Source organism: Pleurodeles waltl, chromosome 1_2 (assembly GCF_031143425.1).
Source record: "Pleurodeles waltl isolate 20211129_DDA chromosome 1_2, aPleWal1.hap1.20221129, whole genome shotgun sequence".
NCBI lineage: Eukaryota > Metazoa > Chordata > Amphibia > Caudata > Salamandridae > Pleurodeles > Pleurodeles waltl.
This window is the reverse complement of record NC_090437.1, coordinates 99,980,252-99,996,315: the sequence shown is the minus strand read 5'-3', so window position 1 is coordinate 99,996,315 and position 16,064 is coordinate 99,980,252. Positions and strand designations below refer to the sequence as shown.

The 16,064-nt window shown below is 42.0% G+C and overlaps 1 protein-coding gene across 8 annotated transcripts in view; it reads right to left on the bottom strand.

Annotated features, from left to right (window-relative positions):
* Positions 1-254: 254 nt before the first annotated feature.
* The window catches only part of LOC138297158 (tyrosine-protein phosphatase non-receptor type 9-like), a 766,145-nt gene continuing 750,335 nt past the window's right edge, over positions 255-16,064 (bottom strand). For all 8 annotated transcript variants that reach the window (XM_069236649.1, XM_069236659.1, XM_069236681.1 and 5 more), the window contains one exon: positions 255-1,475. In XM_069236649.1, coding sequence (XP_069092750.1) covers positions 1,252-1,475 — 224 coding nt within the window. In that variant the 3' untranslated portion in view covers positions 255-1,251. The remainder of the gene's footprint in view (positions 1,476-16,064) is intronic.

Sequence of the window (16,064 nt, the reverse complement as noted above, 5' to 3'; positions counted from 1 at the left end):
TTCTTCAAGGTGAAAATGTGGAACACCAAATAAAAAGGAACATTTTGTGTCACATGTATTAAATTCAAAGCTGCGCTAGCACAACCAACATATAAAATGGTAAAGGAACATACATTTCATTAAAATAATCATTTCGAAAAGATTTATATGATGAAAATCTTGAAACAGAGGAATCTCACTTTTTTGAACTCAATGCAAAGTCAAACTAAAACATAAAGAAACAAATGTGTGACAAGTTTTGTTAACACTGTGACTTGGGAGTTCTGCCACTTTAATGCAACATTTATGATCGTACCAGTACCGTTATTGATTACTTTTGTCAAAATACAAATTGATGAAGTAAATTATAACACATACAAAGAAAGAAAAACAAGATATCATGCAGACATGATTAATAAAACTGTGGGACGTGAAAAATACATAACAAATAACAATAATAAATTAGCCCTGGGAATATAACTTGAGTTAAATTCTCATTCGAATGTACACCGTGTTATTAATTTAAACAACGTATAAAGCTGTACTATAAACACATTAAAGGCACGAATGCAGGCAGTGTCTTATACAAATTTGGCCGCACGTGGTAGTGTCAAGTTAGATCTACACTGGAGTAGCTTTCTCCAAACACATCCACAAAAAACGAAGCCAGGAATAACAGGGATTGTAAGGCCTTTTTACGTTTGGGTCATGCAGTGGACTGCTTGCATAACACTTCCAGTATTTGAGATTTGCTATTACCAATTTTTAATATTTCACTGCTTTTCATTCCACTTCAGCAACTTTTTACTTTACATTTAATGTATACAGAATATACAATGATGTCAAAATTGTCATAATAAAATTATACTTGGTAATGTTGGTTGTACTTTAGTCACTATAACAACCGTACAGAATATAATACAATTTACATAACCATTAAAAAGTACACCTAAAGAAATCTACAATAGTGTATCATTTACAGAGGATTCACACTTTCACTCCCCTGTGGCAGGAAGATTATCATCTATATTCAAGTTTATTCTGGGTACACTTAGTGAAAACAAGTGCAAACTAGGTAACTTCAAGTCTTCAATTTCAGTGTGCATGTTTTTCATCTCATTCGTTCTACAATACATTATGGATTTTTCCTTTCCAGTGCTTCTCTTGCAATAGCTTTAGAAACTGGTTGGACGATACTTGAGGTCTCCTCAAAAATTGCACAAGAAAATGCATTTTATATTTAGCTTATGAATGGACAGATCATAAGAACAGTCACTCACTGTCGGTCTCAAAATCAGAGTCTGACCACTCCACAGCAGCAAGCAGCCCTTTCCTTTGTGCATACTCAATAATGGCCATGTAACAAAAATAATATTGGTCCCAAGTCTGAATACTGAAAGCCCTTTGAGTCCTCATTCTCTTCACTGTCTGGTTGACATCCACAGTGCTGATGTTCTCAAGTCTTGAAAGACATATATCCAAAGTGCAAAATGTACCTGCAGAAGAATGAATCCAATACCAAAAGTTAAACATTCAAATTGTGTCTCTTTTATAATGCAAAAGTGACCAAATAGACATAATACATTCTGTAGTCTTGAACAAATCACTGAAAAAATAAGGCAACTCTACATAGCGATCACAAATCTTCTAAGAACATTAACATTGTGTTATACTATTACTAGCTTTGTTCAGATATGCAAGGGCGTAATTAGCCAGCCATATATTCGTGTAAAGCACCCTGCACAAATCGTTTCCTTGAATAAAGGTGAATTTATTCAAACAAACTGTCTTAAATCCCACATACCTATTCCAATTCAAATTTCTGGATTTTAATTATGATCATGTACCCATGAGTACCCATTAGAAAGATCTAATTTTCAAATGTATTTTGTAGACTTTGAGGGTACTGAACTAAATCTGCTGAGGGGGTATATTGGGGTCCATAAGAAAGCAGAGCACACCTCGTAAATGAAAATAAGAAAACAGAACCCACACTTGATCCATTAGATCAGTAAACAGTTAACAACTGGGAGAACTTCTTCAATAGACCTAAATGAACAAAAAAATCTCCTAAATATGGATTTACATCTTTAATGGAAACTTAAAGTGAACTGACTTTTCCATATGAGAAATACATGTAGAAAACAAGTAAGATCTAGATTAGATAATGAGCTTCAAAATGTTGTTTATGAGAGATCAACACAGCTTAATCCTTCCTGAACTGTAAAACAGCAAAAGAAAATAATTCATATACTACAAGCAGAGATCATGGAATCTCAGACTTCCCTCTGACAAAACATGCAATTGTTGCCTTTGAAGTTACAGTTGGTTAACTGCCTACAGAAACTAGTTAGCCTGCTTCAACTTCCCCAAAAGTAGTTTGACAGTAAATAACAAGGAGATAAGAAAAAATATATGTAAAGCAGTAAGATAGACATCTTAAGAGCAAATTGACCTACTATGGAAACAGATATGAGTTTTACCTGTCCCACATATTGTACACTTTACTGATCAAAGGAGGGTAATCAGGGCTCCAAAAATCATAAAAATGTTACTAGACCTGCACGTCGAGTAACTTAAATAATCTACACGACCTAACTGTAATGTACTTGGCCTGTAAACGGGTCTTAAATTGTGTGATCCTAAGCAAATAGTTTACAGTTGCCTTTTTCTCAAATCTCACATATGATAGCACCTTCAAATATGTGAGCTCAGCATTTCTGCAGTTAAAAAAAAACTTTTTTGTTTGATTAAGTAGACTAAAGTTTGTTGTGTGCATCACAATAATCTAGCCCACATAATCTAGGACTTATTTTTGATTACTAACAACATTGCCATCAGGGCAAGAGTGTTTCTCAGTTTGTTTAAACACTCAATTTTAATAACAATATTACTAAACCATGATGTGTTAACACATTTTCATCTACACACAGTAACTTTCCAAGAAATATCCAAAAACCTCTCCACTAACTCGCAGCTTCACTGATAAAACTATGTAGTGTATTAACAATCTGTGAAAATTGGGTTTTTAGAAAACATATCCTTTGCACATCAACATGTAAAGTATTCTGATTAGTTTTCATCCTATTAAAATATTTTTTCATCACAAAGAAATATAAAAAAGAGCTTTCACAACTACTGAAATATATTTTGAAACGTTTGCACTGTTGACTTAGCCATTTAAATGTAGCAGGTCACAAAGTTCACCTTACAACATCCTGGAACTATGCAGTCGGAAGGAAAATTAATTGCAAATAAACCTGACTTTTGTCCTCTGTCTGTGAACACAGAACAAATGTGACATAAGAACAAGATATAAAGGCATCTTTTATTGCCCCTCCACTTTTCAACTGAACAGAACACCTGTTCAGTGTCAACTTGACAGAAGGGACAGTAAAGTATTAAAAATAGCTCGACCTGATCAAATTAGACTTGGTTCAGTGGATTTTTCGAGCCCTGCTTACTCTTAGCACCCACCCCACAGAAACCCTCACGCTACCTTAGCTCCCATCCCTGTGTGAATAATACACTGAATAAGAATGGGGTATAATGGCTTGTATTACTGTGTGATTCATTAGTTGAAGTGACCCGAACTGATTATTTTGTGTGTTGGGCTGTTGTCAGTTTGTGCAGGAGTTTGAGAATGAGAACATCAGTGGTCAGTTGTAAGTTAGAAGCTGCTCCTCATACAGCCAATTACTACATTATTATCTGCTGCATTGCTTTGTTAACCGCTTCTGTGCCTTGGACGAGGTGACCTCGTCCAAGGCTACAGTTCCCCTGTGCCTTGGACGAGGTCACTTCGTCCAAGGCACAGGGGAACTTGGGGGAGCGCTAGCGCGCCCCCCCTGTGCACCCCCTTCCCCCCCAAGGCGGGGATGGAAGGGGAAGACCTTCCCCTTCCACCCCCGACCCCCCCCCGGTGACGTCAGCGCTGATTTGTCACAGGGGCCTCCCCCATCACGCTGGAAGCTCTGCTTCCAGCGCGATTGAAAGAGAAATGCGATTTGTTTTTTGTGAAATTGAAGTAAGGGAGCGACCCCTTGGGCAAGGGTCGCTCCCAGGGGGGCATTTTTTCAGGAAGGCCTTTTCTGCCCCCCCTGGGGGCAGAAACCTCTAGGCACCAGGGATAATTTTTTTTTTTTTTAATGTTTTATTTTATTATTTTAGGTGGGGAGGGACCCCTTAGGCAAGGGTCGCTTCCCTTGGGGGAAAATTATATTTAGGCCATTTCTGCCCCCCTTGGGGGCAGATTGGCCTATTTTGTTGAGGCAAAACTACCCCCAAGGGGGGCAGAAACCACTAGACACCAGGGAGTTTTTTCTTTGCATGAATTTCACGCAAGGGGAGAGATCCCTTAGGCAAGGGAACCTCTAGGCGCCAGGGCAAATTTTGTTTTAATGTTTTTTTTTGTTTTTGTTTTAATGTTTTTTTTAGAGATGGGGAGCGACCCATCAGGCAAGGGTCGCTCCCCTGGGGGCAGATTGGTCGATTTTAGGTCAATCTGCCCCCAAGGGGGAAGAAACCAATAGGCACCGGGGATTTGTTTTTTGGCGCCAATGTCACGCAGGGGGAGCGACCCCGTAGGCAAGGCTCTCTCCGGGGGTGGGGGACAAATCTATTTTAGGCCATTTCTGGGGGGCAGAAACCTCTCGGCACCAGGGCAATATTTTTTTGTTGTTGTTTTTTTTTTTGTTTTTTTAAGAGATGGGGAGCGACCCATCAGGCAAGGGTCGCTCCCCTGGGGGGAAATTGTATTTAGACCATTTCTAGGTCTCTAGTTTTCAGAAATGCACAGGTTTGGTAGGTTTCCCTAGGTGCCGGCTGAGATAGAGGCCAAAATCTACAGGTAGGCACTTCGCAAAAATCACCTCTGTTTTCTTTCAAAAAATTGGATGTGTCCACGTTGCGCTTTGGGGCGTTTCCTGTCGCGGGCAAGTGAGGTATCATTTTTATCGGGAGACTTGGGGGAACGCTGGGTGGAAGGAAATTTGTGGCTCCTCTCAGATTCCAGAACTTTCTGCCACAGAAATGTGAGGAACATGTGTTTTTGTAGCCAAATTTTGAGGTTTGCAAAGGATTCTGGGTAACAGAACCTGGTCCGAGCCCCACAAGTCACCTCATCTTGGATTCCCCTAGGTCTCTAGTTTTCAGAAATGCACAGGTTTGGTAGGTTTCCCCAGGTGCCGGCTGAGCTAGAGGCCAAAATCTACAGGTAGGCACTTCGCAAAAAACACCTCTGTTTTCTTTCAAAAAATTGCATGTGTCCACGTTGCACTTTGGGGCGTTTCCTGTCGCGGGCGCTAGGCCTACCCACACAAGTGAGGTATCATTTTTATCGGGAGACTTGGGGGAACGCTGGGTGGAAGGAAATTTGTGGCTCCTCTCAGATTCCAGAACTTTCTGCCACAGAAATGTGAGGAACATGTGTTTTTTTTAGCCAAATTTTGAGGTTTGCAAAGGATTCTGGGTAACAGAACCTGGTCCGAGCCCCAAAAGTCACCCCATCTTGGATTCCCCTAGGTCTCTAGTTTTCAGAAATGCACAGGTTTGGTAGGTTTCCCTAGGTGCCGGCTGAGCTAGGGGCCAAAATCTACAGGTAGGCACTTCGCAAAAAACACCTCTGTTTTCTTTCAAAAAATTGGATGTGTCCACGTTGCGCTTTGGGGCGTTTCCTTTCGCGGGCGCTAGGCCTACCCACACAAGTGAGGTATCATTTTTATCGGGAGACTTGGGGGAACATAGATTAGCAAAACAAGTGTTATTGCCCCTTGTCTTTCTCTACATTTTGTCCTTCCAAATATAGGAGTGTGTGTAAAAAAGACATCTATTTGAGAAATGCCCTGTAATTCACATGCTAGTATGGTCACCCCAGAATTCAGAGATGTGCAAATAGCCACTGCTCCTCAACACCTTATCTTGTGCCCTTTTTGGAAATACAAAGGTTTTCTTGATAGCAATTTTTTACTCTTTATATTTCAGCAAATGAATTGCTGTATACCCGGTATAGAATGAAAATGCACTGCAGGGTGCAGCTCATTTATTGGCTCTGGGTTCCTCGGGTTCTTGATGAACCTACAAGCCCTATATATCCCCGCAACCAGAGGAGTCCAGCAGATGTAACGGTATATTGCTTTCGATAATCTGACACTGCAGGGAAAAGTTACAGAGAAAAACGTAGAGAAAAATTGATGTTTATTTCACCTCAATTTCAATATTTTTCTTTTTCAGTTGTTATTTTCTGTAGGAAACCCTTGTAGGATCTACACAAATGACCCCTTGCTGAATTCAGAATTCTGTCTACTTTTCAGAAATGTTTAGGTTTCTGGGATCCAGCATTGGTTTCATGCCCATTTCTGTCACTGACTGGAAGGAGGCTGAAAGCACAAATGGGGTATGTCCCAGTAAAATGCCAAAATTGTGTTGAAAAATTGGGTTTTCTGATTCAAGTCTGCCTGTTCCTGAAAGCTGGGAAGCTGCTGAGTTTAGCACCGCAAACCCTTTGTTGATGCCATTTCAGGGGAAAAACCACAAGCCTTCTTCTGCAGCCACTTTTTCCAATTTGTTTGAAAAAAAAGAAATTTTCACTGTATTTTGGCTAATTTCTTGGCCTCCTTCAGGGGAACCCACAAAGTCTGGGTACCTCTAGAATCCCTAGGATGTTGGGAAAAAAAGGACGCAAATTTGGCTTGGTTAGCTTATGTGGACAAAAAGTTATAAGGGCCTAAGCGCGAACTGCCCCAAATAGGCAAAAAAAGGCCTAGCACAGGAGGGGGAAAAGGCCTGGCAGCGAAGGGGTTAATGTTATTCTTTCCACTTTTCAACTGAACAGAACACCTGTTCAGTGTCAACTCGCCAGAAGGGACGAGTAAGTATTAAAAATATCTCAACCTGATCAAATAAGACTCGCCAATGCAAGTGGTCAATTGGATATTTCGAGCCCTGATAATTAAGAGCATACATGTCTGCAAGGCCAGAAGAAAAACACTCTGAAATATCTCTTGGTATTCAGATTGTTTTCAAGTTCCAAGGACAGGGTTATGGCGGGAAGCTAATGCATTTAATAGTTTGATCTCACTTAAGTTATGACTGACACCAACACTGGTAAGTAAAATGTATAATATCAAGATCTCTTAAATAACCAATGGATCTTCCTTCTACAAGAACAATGTAATCTGCATATAATTAAATATGCTAAACAAACATTATTTAGGGTGCCATCTTTTCAAAATTAAGGATTATCACCAAAAAAGCCACAGTGAGCAATGTAAATGAAACTGGTGACATCAAACAACTTTGAAGGAATCGTGGGGTTACTTATATTTGATTAACTAAGGCATTATTTATAATAAATCAATTCTTCAGCCAGCATTAATTTGGAATACCTTAATTACATATAATTTATTCTCGATTATTTCCATGTAGAAAATGACTAATGTTTTATTTTGGATACTTTTTCTTAAAATGTTTAATTATCTTTACTTTGTCCTTCGATTTTTTTAAAATGTATAAATTTACTATGCATTATTTAGGACTTTCCCTAATTTTTACATTATTTCCCTTTTTGTATGTGTGTGTAGCTATATATATATATATATATGGAAAATGTCACTTACCCAGTGTACATCTGTTCTTGGCATGTTCTGCTGCAGATTCACATGCTATGCATAGTCCTGCAATCTAGTGTTGGGCTCGGAGTGTTACACGCTGTTTTTCTTCGAAGAAGTGTTTTCGAGTCACGGGATCAAGTGACTCCTCCTCTTCGGCTCCATTGCACATGGGCATCGACTCCATCTTAGATTGTTTTCCCGCAGAGGGAAGGTAGGAGTGATAGAGTATAAAGAAAAGAGACGTCCATGCAACTGGAATAAAGATATATATACATATGTACAAATGAATGTTTTAACTTAAACGGCTACAGGCTCCTGGGGAGGCGGGAGGGAGCATGTGAATCTGCAGCGGAACTTGGTAAGTGACATTTTCCGTTTGATGGCATGTGTAGCTGCAGATACACATGCTATGCATAGATTACAAAGCAGTTTTACCTCCCATAAGCGGTGGTCAGCCTGTAGGAGTTGAAGTTGTTTGAAATAGTGTTTTTAGTACAGCCTGTCCTACTGTGGCCTATTGTGTTGCTAACACATCTACACAGTAACGCTTGGTAAATGTATGGGGTGTTGACCAAGTGGCTGCTTTACAGATTTCTGTCATTGGTATATTTCCTAAAAAAGCCATTGTTGCCCCTTTTTTCCTGGTGGAATGTGCTTTTGGTGTTACTAACAGCTGCCTTTTAGCTTTTAGGTAACATGTTTGGATGCATTTTACTATCCATCTAGCTAGTCCTTGCTTTGAGATAGGGTTACCAGTATGTGGTTTCTGGAATCCCACAAATAACTGTTTGGTTTTCCTAAATGATTTAGTTCTATCAATGTAATAAATTATAGCTCTTTTAATGTCAAATTTACGCAGCCCTCTTTCTGCTACAGAGTCTGGCTATGGGAAGAAGACTGGGAGTTCCACTGTTTGATTGATATGAAACTGTGGTATCACCTTTGGTAGAAATTTTGGGTTTGTTCGAAGTACCACTTTATGTTTGTGTACTTGTATGAACGGTTCTTGAATAGTGAAAGCTTGGATTTCACGAACTCTTCTTAATGAAGTAATTGCAACTAGGAATGCAACTTTCCATGTTAAGTATTGTATCTGACATGAATGCATAGGTTCAAATGGTGGACCCATGAGTCGTGTGAGTACAATATTTAGATTCCACAAAGACACTGGGGGTGTTCTTGGTGGTATGATGCGTTTTAGTCCTTCCATAAAGGCTCTGATAAGAGGGACCCTAAATAGAGAGGTGTGTTGTATATTTTGCAAATACGCTGAAATAGCAGTGAGATGTATTTTGATGGACGAGAAGGCTAAATTAGCTTTCTGCAGATGAAGCAAGTAACCTACAATGTCTTGTATAGACGCTGAAAGAGGGGCAATCTGCTTAGATTGACATTAAAACACAAACCTTTTCCATTTGTTCGCATAACACTGCCTGGTAGTGGGTTTTCTTGCTTGTTTAATTACTTCCATACATTCTGTTGGAAGATGTAGATATCCAAACTCTAAGACTTCAGGAGCCAAATCGCTAGATTGAGTATTTTGGGATCTGGATGCCTGATCAGTTGCTTGTTTTGTGTTAACAGATCTGGTCTGTTGGGGAGTTTGATGTGTGGTACCACTGACAGCTCCAACACTGTTGTGTACCAGGGTTGACGTGACCACGTTGGTGCTATAAGTATGAGTTCCAGTTTGTTTTGACGCAGTTTGTTGACTAGAAATGGAATGAGTGGGAAAGGGGGAAAAGCGTAAGCAAATATCCCTGACCAGTTGATCCATAGAGCAATGCGCTTAGATAGAGGGTATGGGAACCTGAATGCCCGAGTTTCGGCATTTTGCGTTTTCTCTGGTGATGAATAGGTCTATGTCTGGTGTTCCCCAGTGATGAAAGTATGCCTGAAGCACTTGGGGATGAATTTCCAACTTGTGTGTTTGTTGATGATGTCGGCTGAGAACATCTGCCAATTGGTTGTGTATCCCTGGAATGTACTGTGCTACCAGATGAATGTTGTTGTGTATTGCCCGATGCCAAATCTTTTGTGCTAGAAAGGACAGTTGCGATGAGTGGGTCCCTCCTTGCTTGCTTAGGTAATACATTGTAGTCATGTTGTCTGTCTTGATAAGAATGTGTTTGTGAATGAGAAGACGCAGAAAGGCTCTCAGTGCTAGGAATACGACTAGCAATTCTAGGTGATTTATGTGAAGTTGTTTGTGTTTGGTGTCCCATTGTCCTTGACTGTTCTGATTGTTGAAGTGTGCTCCCCACCCAATCATTGATGCATCTGTTGTAAGTATGGTCTGAGGCACAGGGTCTTGAAATGGCCGCCCTTAGTTTAGATTTGTGGATTTCCACCACTATAGTGATATGCGTGTTTGGCGGTCTATCAACACTAGATCTTAAAGTTGACTGTGTGCCTGCAACCATTGTTTTGCAAGACAATGTTGTAAAGGCTGCATGTTTAATCTTTAATTTGGGACAATGGCGATGCCATCATGCTCATCAGTTTAACTACAAATTTGACTTTGTACTGTTGGTTTGAGTGAATTTGTGCTAATACATTGTGGAATGCTTGCACTCTTTGTGGACTTGGGCTTGCAAGTGTTATTTGCGTATTTAGTGCTGCTCCTATATACTGTTGAATTTGCGCAGGTTGCGGGTGGGATTTTTGGTAGTTTATAGAGAACCCTAGAGTGTGTAGGGTTTGTATTACATAATGTGTATGGTTTTGACACTGTGTATGACTGTTGGATTTTATTAGCCAATCGTCCACATATGGAAAGACATGAATGTGTTGCCTTCTTAGGTAGGCCGCAACTACCGCCAGCCATTTTGTAAATACTCTGGGAGCTGCTGTTATCCCGAAGGGTAACACTTTGAACTGGTAATGTTTTCCCTGTATTACAATCCTGAGATATTTTCTGTGCGCTGGATGGATGGGTATGTGAAAATACGCATCCTTGAGGTCTAATGTTGCCATTAAATCTTGCTGTTGTAGCAGTGAGACTACATCTTGTAGTGTTACCATGTGAAAGTGTTCTGATAGGATGTAAAGATTGAGAGTTCTGAGATCTAACATTGGTCTCAAGGTTCCACCTTTTTTGGGACTAAGGAAGTACAGGGAGTAAACCTCTGTTCCTATCTGATTTCGTGATACAAGCTCTATGGCTTGTTTGAGTAATAGTGATTGTACTTCTTCTTGCAACATGGAGATGTGTTGGGAGGAGAGTTTGTGTGGTTTTGGAGGTATGTCTGGGGGAATTTGTGCCAATTCTATGCAATAACCATTGCGGATAATAGACAATACCCAGCTGTCTGTTGTAATGTGTATCCAATTGTTGTGGAACGTCTGCAGTCTTCCTCCCACAGGTGAGGTGTGATTTGGGAAGAGATGGAGAGAGTCACTGTTTTGGCCGTGAGGCTTGTTTTGTTGGCTGATATTTTCGCCTACCTCTGGGGAATTGGCATTTAAAATTTCCTCTAAACCCACCTCGTTGGTATTGAGGCTAGTAAGATGATTTGGATTGTGAGGTGGATGCCTCAGGTGTTTGCGCTCTAAAACCACCCCTGTATTGAGGTTTTCGAAATGAACCTCTGTATTGCGTGGTATACAGAGCACCCATGACTTTAGCGGTGTCTGAGTCTTTTTTTCATCTTTTCAATGGCCGTATCTACTTCAGGGCCAAAAAGCTGTTTTTCATTGAATGGCATATTATGGACAGCCTGCTGAATTTCAGGCTTAAACCCTGACGACCGAAGCCATGCTTGTCTCCGAATAGTAACAGCAGTATTGATTGTCCTAGCTGCTGTGCCTGCTGAATCTAGGGCTGATCTAATTTGGTTGTTAGTAACAGCCTGCCCTTCCTCGACTATTTGCTGTGCCCTTTTTTGTTGGTCTTTAGGAAGATGCTGGATGATATCTTTCATCTCGTCCCAGTGGGCCCTATCATACCTAGCCAATAGCGCTTGGGAGTTGCCTATCCTCCATGCTGCTTGCGATGCTACTCTTTCGCCAGCAGCATTGAATTTCCTGCTCTCCTTGTCCGGTGGTGGTGTATCACCAGATGACTGAGAGATGGCCCTTTTCCTAGCTGCACTTACAACTACAGAATCAGGAGGCAGTTGTTGAGTAATGAATGCCGGGTCTGAGGGAGGTGGTTTATATTTTTTCTCCACTCTGGGAGTGATGATCCTGGCTTTGACTGGCTCTTGAAATATTTGATGTGCGTGCTTTAACATGCCTGGAAGCATGGGAAGGGACTGGTAGGTAGTGTGTGTGGAGGATAATGTATTAAAAAGAAAATCATCCTCACAGGGCTCGGTGTGCATGGCAACATTGTGGAATGATGCCGCCCTAGCCAGAACTTGAGTGTATCCAGTGCTATCTTCCGGTGGTGATAGTTTGGAAGGATAGCAGTCTGGGCTGTTATCCGGAATGGGATCTGGATCATAGAGATCACACGGATCCACATTGTCCTGTTGTGAATCTACAGAATGTACAGGAGAATGTGCAGGTGTAGGAGTAGTTGGAGGAGAAACAAGCAGGTGAGGAGAATGAGGAGACCGAGGAGGTGAAAATTGTGGAGGTAGAGATCTTTGCTTAGGTCTTGGCACTTTAGCCGGTGGCTGATCAGTGTCCAATTGTTCTTGAAAGGCCAGCTTCCATTTAGGCTTCAGAGGAGGTGCAGTTATGATCTTGCCAGTGTCTTTATGAATATGAATTCTGGCCTGCCTTTCATCAATGTGCTCCATCTGTCTGAGTTCCTTTGAAAATGTATGACTTTCTTTAAGTTGTTTCGAAAGTCCATGCTTCTCTGTGTAACTGGGTCTTTTCGGCTCCGAAGCCAGTTTTCTCCGGATTGAAAGGCCGGGAGTGGATGTTGGCCTCGGCTCCGAAAGCGATTTTTGAGGCTTCGACTCGAAGGGTCGGTGTTTGCCTGTTTCGGAGCCAGTGCTTCGGCTCGAGTCCGAAGGCTTCAGTGGCGTGGCCTTTCTCAGTGCCGAAGTTATTGCTTGGTCACCAGAGGTCTTTTTGCGGGTCGAGCCATGGCCTTCTGGCAGTGGCGTTCCTGAGGCCTTATGTTTGAGCTTGGATTGGACAGGGGCAGGCATCCTCACATGCTGTCCTGCCGTGACCGGTCTGCACTCCTCGGACTCCTGCTCGGAATCGGACCCTCGTACGGAGACTGCGGTGGTCATGATCTCCTCTTCCTCTACGTCGAGACGTTTGGTGCTTTTCAATGCCATTTCCAACCTTCGTGCTCTTCTGTCTCGTAGAGTCTTCTTCGAACGGAAGGATCTGCAGGCCTCACAAGTATCCTCTCGATGGTCTGGAGAGAGACAGAGATTACAGACAAGATGTTGGTCTGTATATGGAAACTTGGCGTGGCACTGAGGACAGAAGCGAAATGGGGTCTAGTCCATGAGACTTCCACGCGGTTGGCCCGACCTGGCCTGAGTTGGGCGCGGGTTCCCCGAAGGGCAAGTAAAAAAGTTGGAGCCAATGGTAGAGAAGTGTTGATGAGAGATGATACACGATCGAAACAATACTGACGAATTAGAGAGTTTTTAGAACTTTTCCGACTCGAACTACCGGAGCGAAAAGAAACACGTCCGAACCCGATGGCGGAAAGAAAACAATCTAACATGGAGTCGATGCCCATGGGCAATGGAGCTGAAGAGGAGGAGTCACTCGATCCCATGACTCGAAAACACTTCTTAGAAGAAAAACAACTTGTAACACTCCGAGCCCAACACTAGATGGCAGGACTATGCATAGCATGTATAATATATATATTTCTTTAAAAAATGCATTTTTTAATTCAGGTATGTTGTTTATTTGGTTAGTCATTTGAAATGTCAGTGATTTCATTTAACATCATAAGTAATGTCATATGAGGTCATAAGCAGTGCATGGGGGCACACATTATAATTTGCTGAGTACATTATAACTGGTGAGTTTCAGATCGTTTTTTGAAGCATTAATTTTACTTTATGTCAACACCTAATTATAGGGATTTCAGTGAATTTAAAACCCACAGTTCCCCTCACACGTTTAATCCTCTGCTTTCATGCCTACATTAACAACTTCAGCCTGCTCTTTAGGAAAGGATTTAAATTCAACAGCTCCTATTACAACAAAATAAGGTCCAGGAGTGCCTGTTTTTTGTCTTGAATATAAACTGTTAGTTGTCTAGTTGCTCATTAAAACTCTGAGGTAAAGCTGCAGTTGATCAAAAGGGAATTACCCGACAGGCTGCTACTGATAGTACTTTATTTCAGTGTGCGTGTCAGACAATTTTAATAAAACACTTGAGAAGATTTGAGAACTCACAGAAGATTTGTCCTCATTTAAGTTTCGTAGAGCACTAACCATAATTTTTGTGACATGCCCCCAACTTTATTTTGTTCATTTCTAAAGGACATGCTTTAAACTTTATGGCCTTGATTCAATTAAGATGGCTTCTGATGTGCTTCATGTGCGTTCTAAGTTAACAAGTTACTTACCTTGCGTAATGCTTTATCTGTTAGAGACAATAACAAGCCACAGATTCCTTACTTTTGAATTTCCCAAGCGTCATACTAGATCCGGAAGATTTTTTGTGAGCAGTACCCATAGGCGCCAGTAGGGGGCATTGATCGGCTTGGTGTCGTCGGCATCGTTCATGCCGGAAGTGACATTGAGGTCACCTACATGGGAGCCACCTCAGCGCGCTGATGTTGATTACTTTTTCATGACTTTGAAAACCAGGAACACAGGGCTAGGAAGTGCACTGACACTGCTGTGTCCAATCTAGGGCCCAGAAAGAGAATCTTTAACCCTAGAAACCTTGCTGGAGAGCAGGGAGGATGGGTGGGTCTTTCATGAATTTGCAGCTATTGTTTCTACCAGATAAGGCGTTACTGAAGGTAAGTAACTTGTTCATCTGACAGAGACTTCTAACCGCAGATTCCTTACCTTTGAATAGATACTGAGGTAATACTGTCCCTGGTGGTGGGCAGCGGACAAGTTATCTAAATTAGGGAGTCCTGTAGGACCAAATGAGCGAAAGGCCAATCCCTGCAGACCTGACTGTCCAGACAGTAATGTTTGGTGAACTGACAGTGATGCCCATGTTGCTGACTGGCAGATGCCTAAGACTGGGACCCCAAGTGCTAACACTGTAGTCACAGCTTTGGCTCTGATGGAATGAGCCTACAAGCCCTCAGGGGATTGCTTCTTGGCCAATGCGTAGCAGATTTCGATGCAGAGAACAACCCATCATGAGACAGTTTGTTTGTGCACTGCCTAAGCTGTCTTCGCACCAACATATCCCAAGAAGAGTTGGTCATCCACCCGGAACTCTTTAGATCGAGGCAGAACAACAACGCGCTTTTTGGGTCCAGGTGGTGAAGTCGTCCCTCTTTAGAGGGATGAGGAGGAGTGTATAAAGTGGACAAGGGGATGGATTGTCCCACATGAAATTATGTCACCACTTTCAGAAGGAAAGCGGTGCTAGTGGGAACAAAGTCAAATAGGGAGGCTTGGATGACAAAGCCTGCATGCAGCTCACTCACCCTCCGGGCAGACGTTAATGGCATGAGAAATGCTGTTTTAAGTGTGAGCAGCAAGAGGGGACAATTGTGTAGAGGCTTGAAAGGAGCACACATAAAAAGGTAATAATCAAATTAAGGCCCCACTAAGGCATAATGAAAGGCAAAAGGGAGAACATATGTACAAGACATTCTAGAAACCTATTTATGATAGGGGACTTGAATAAGGAGGGTTGGTCAGGCAGCCGCTAGAAGGCAGACAGCAGAAAGGTAACCCTAAAGCAGAGCCCTGCTGGGCAAGGGTAAGAATAACAAAAAGGACACCAGATATAGAAGAAGAAAATGGGTCGATAGATATAGATTTCCCTGTACAATATATTACACATTTCTTCCATCAGGACTCATATACAGACTTGGTAGAGGGACGTCTGGCTGTTAGGTTAACACTACAGACTTCAGGAGGAAGTTCAAAAGTTGTCAGCTGTCTCCACTCTCCACAGAAGAGGTAGGAGAGTGGACAGGTTCAGGTGGAGAACCCTCCTCTGCTGCTGCGACAGAAGATTCTTCCAAAGGGGCAGCCTGATTGGAGGATCGATGCTCAGTTGTAGAATTTAGAAATATACCAGACTCTCCATGCCCAGTCCAGAGCTACACAGATGACTTGGGCCCTGTCGTTCCTGATCTTCTTCAGAACTCTGGGCAGGAGTGGTATGAGGAGAAAGGCGTACAGGAGGACTGAGCTTCACTTGTGACAAAAAGCGTCTCTGAAGGATAGAGCCGCCTTGGAAACTCATGCATGCAAAACTGCTGACACTCTGTGTTCTCTTCGGAGGCAAACAGATCTAACCAGGGCTCTCCTCACTGCTGAAAGAGACCAACCACCACCTGTGGATTGAAAAGCCACTTGTGATCCACTAGGCATTGGCGGCTGAGTTTATCCGCTCTG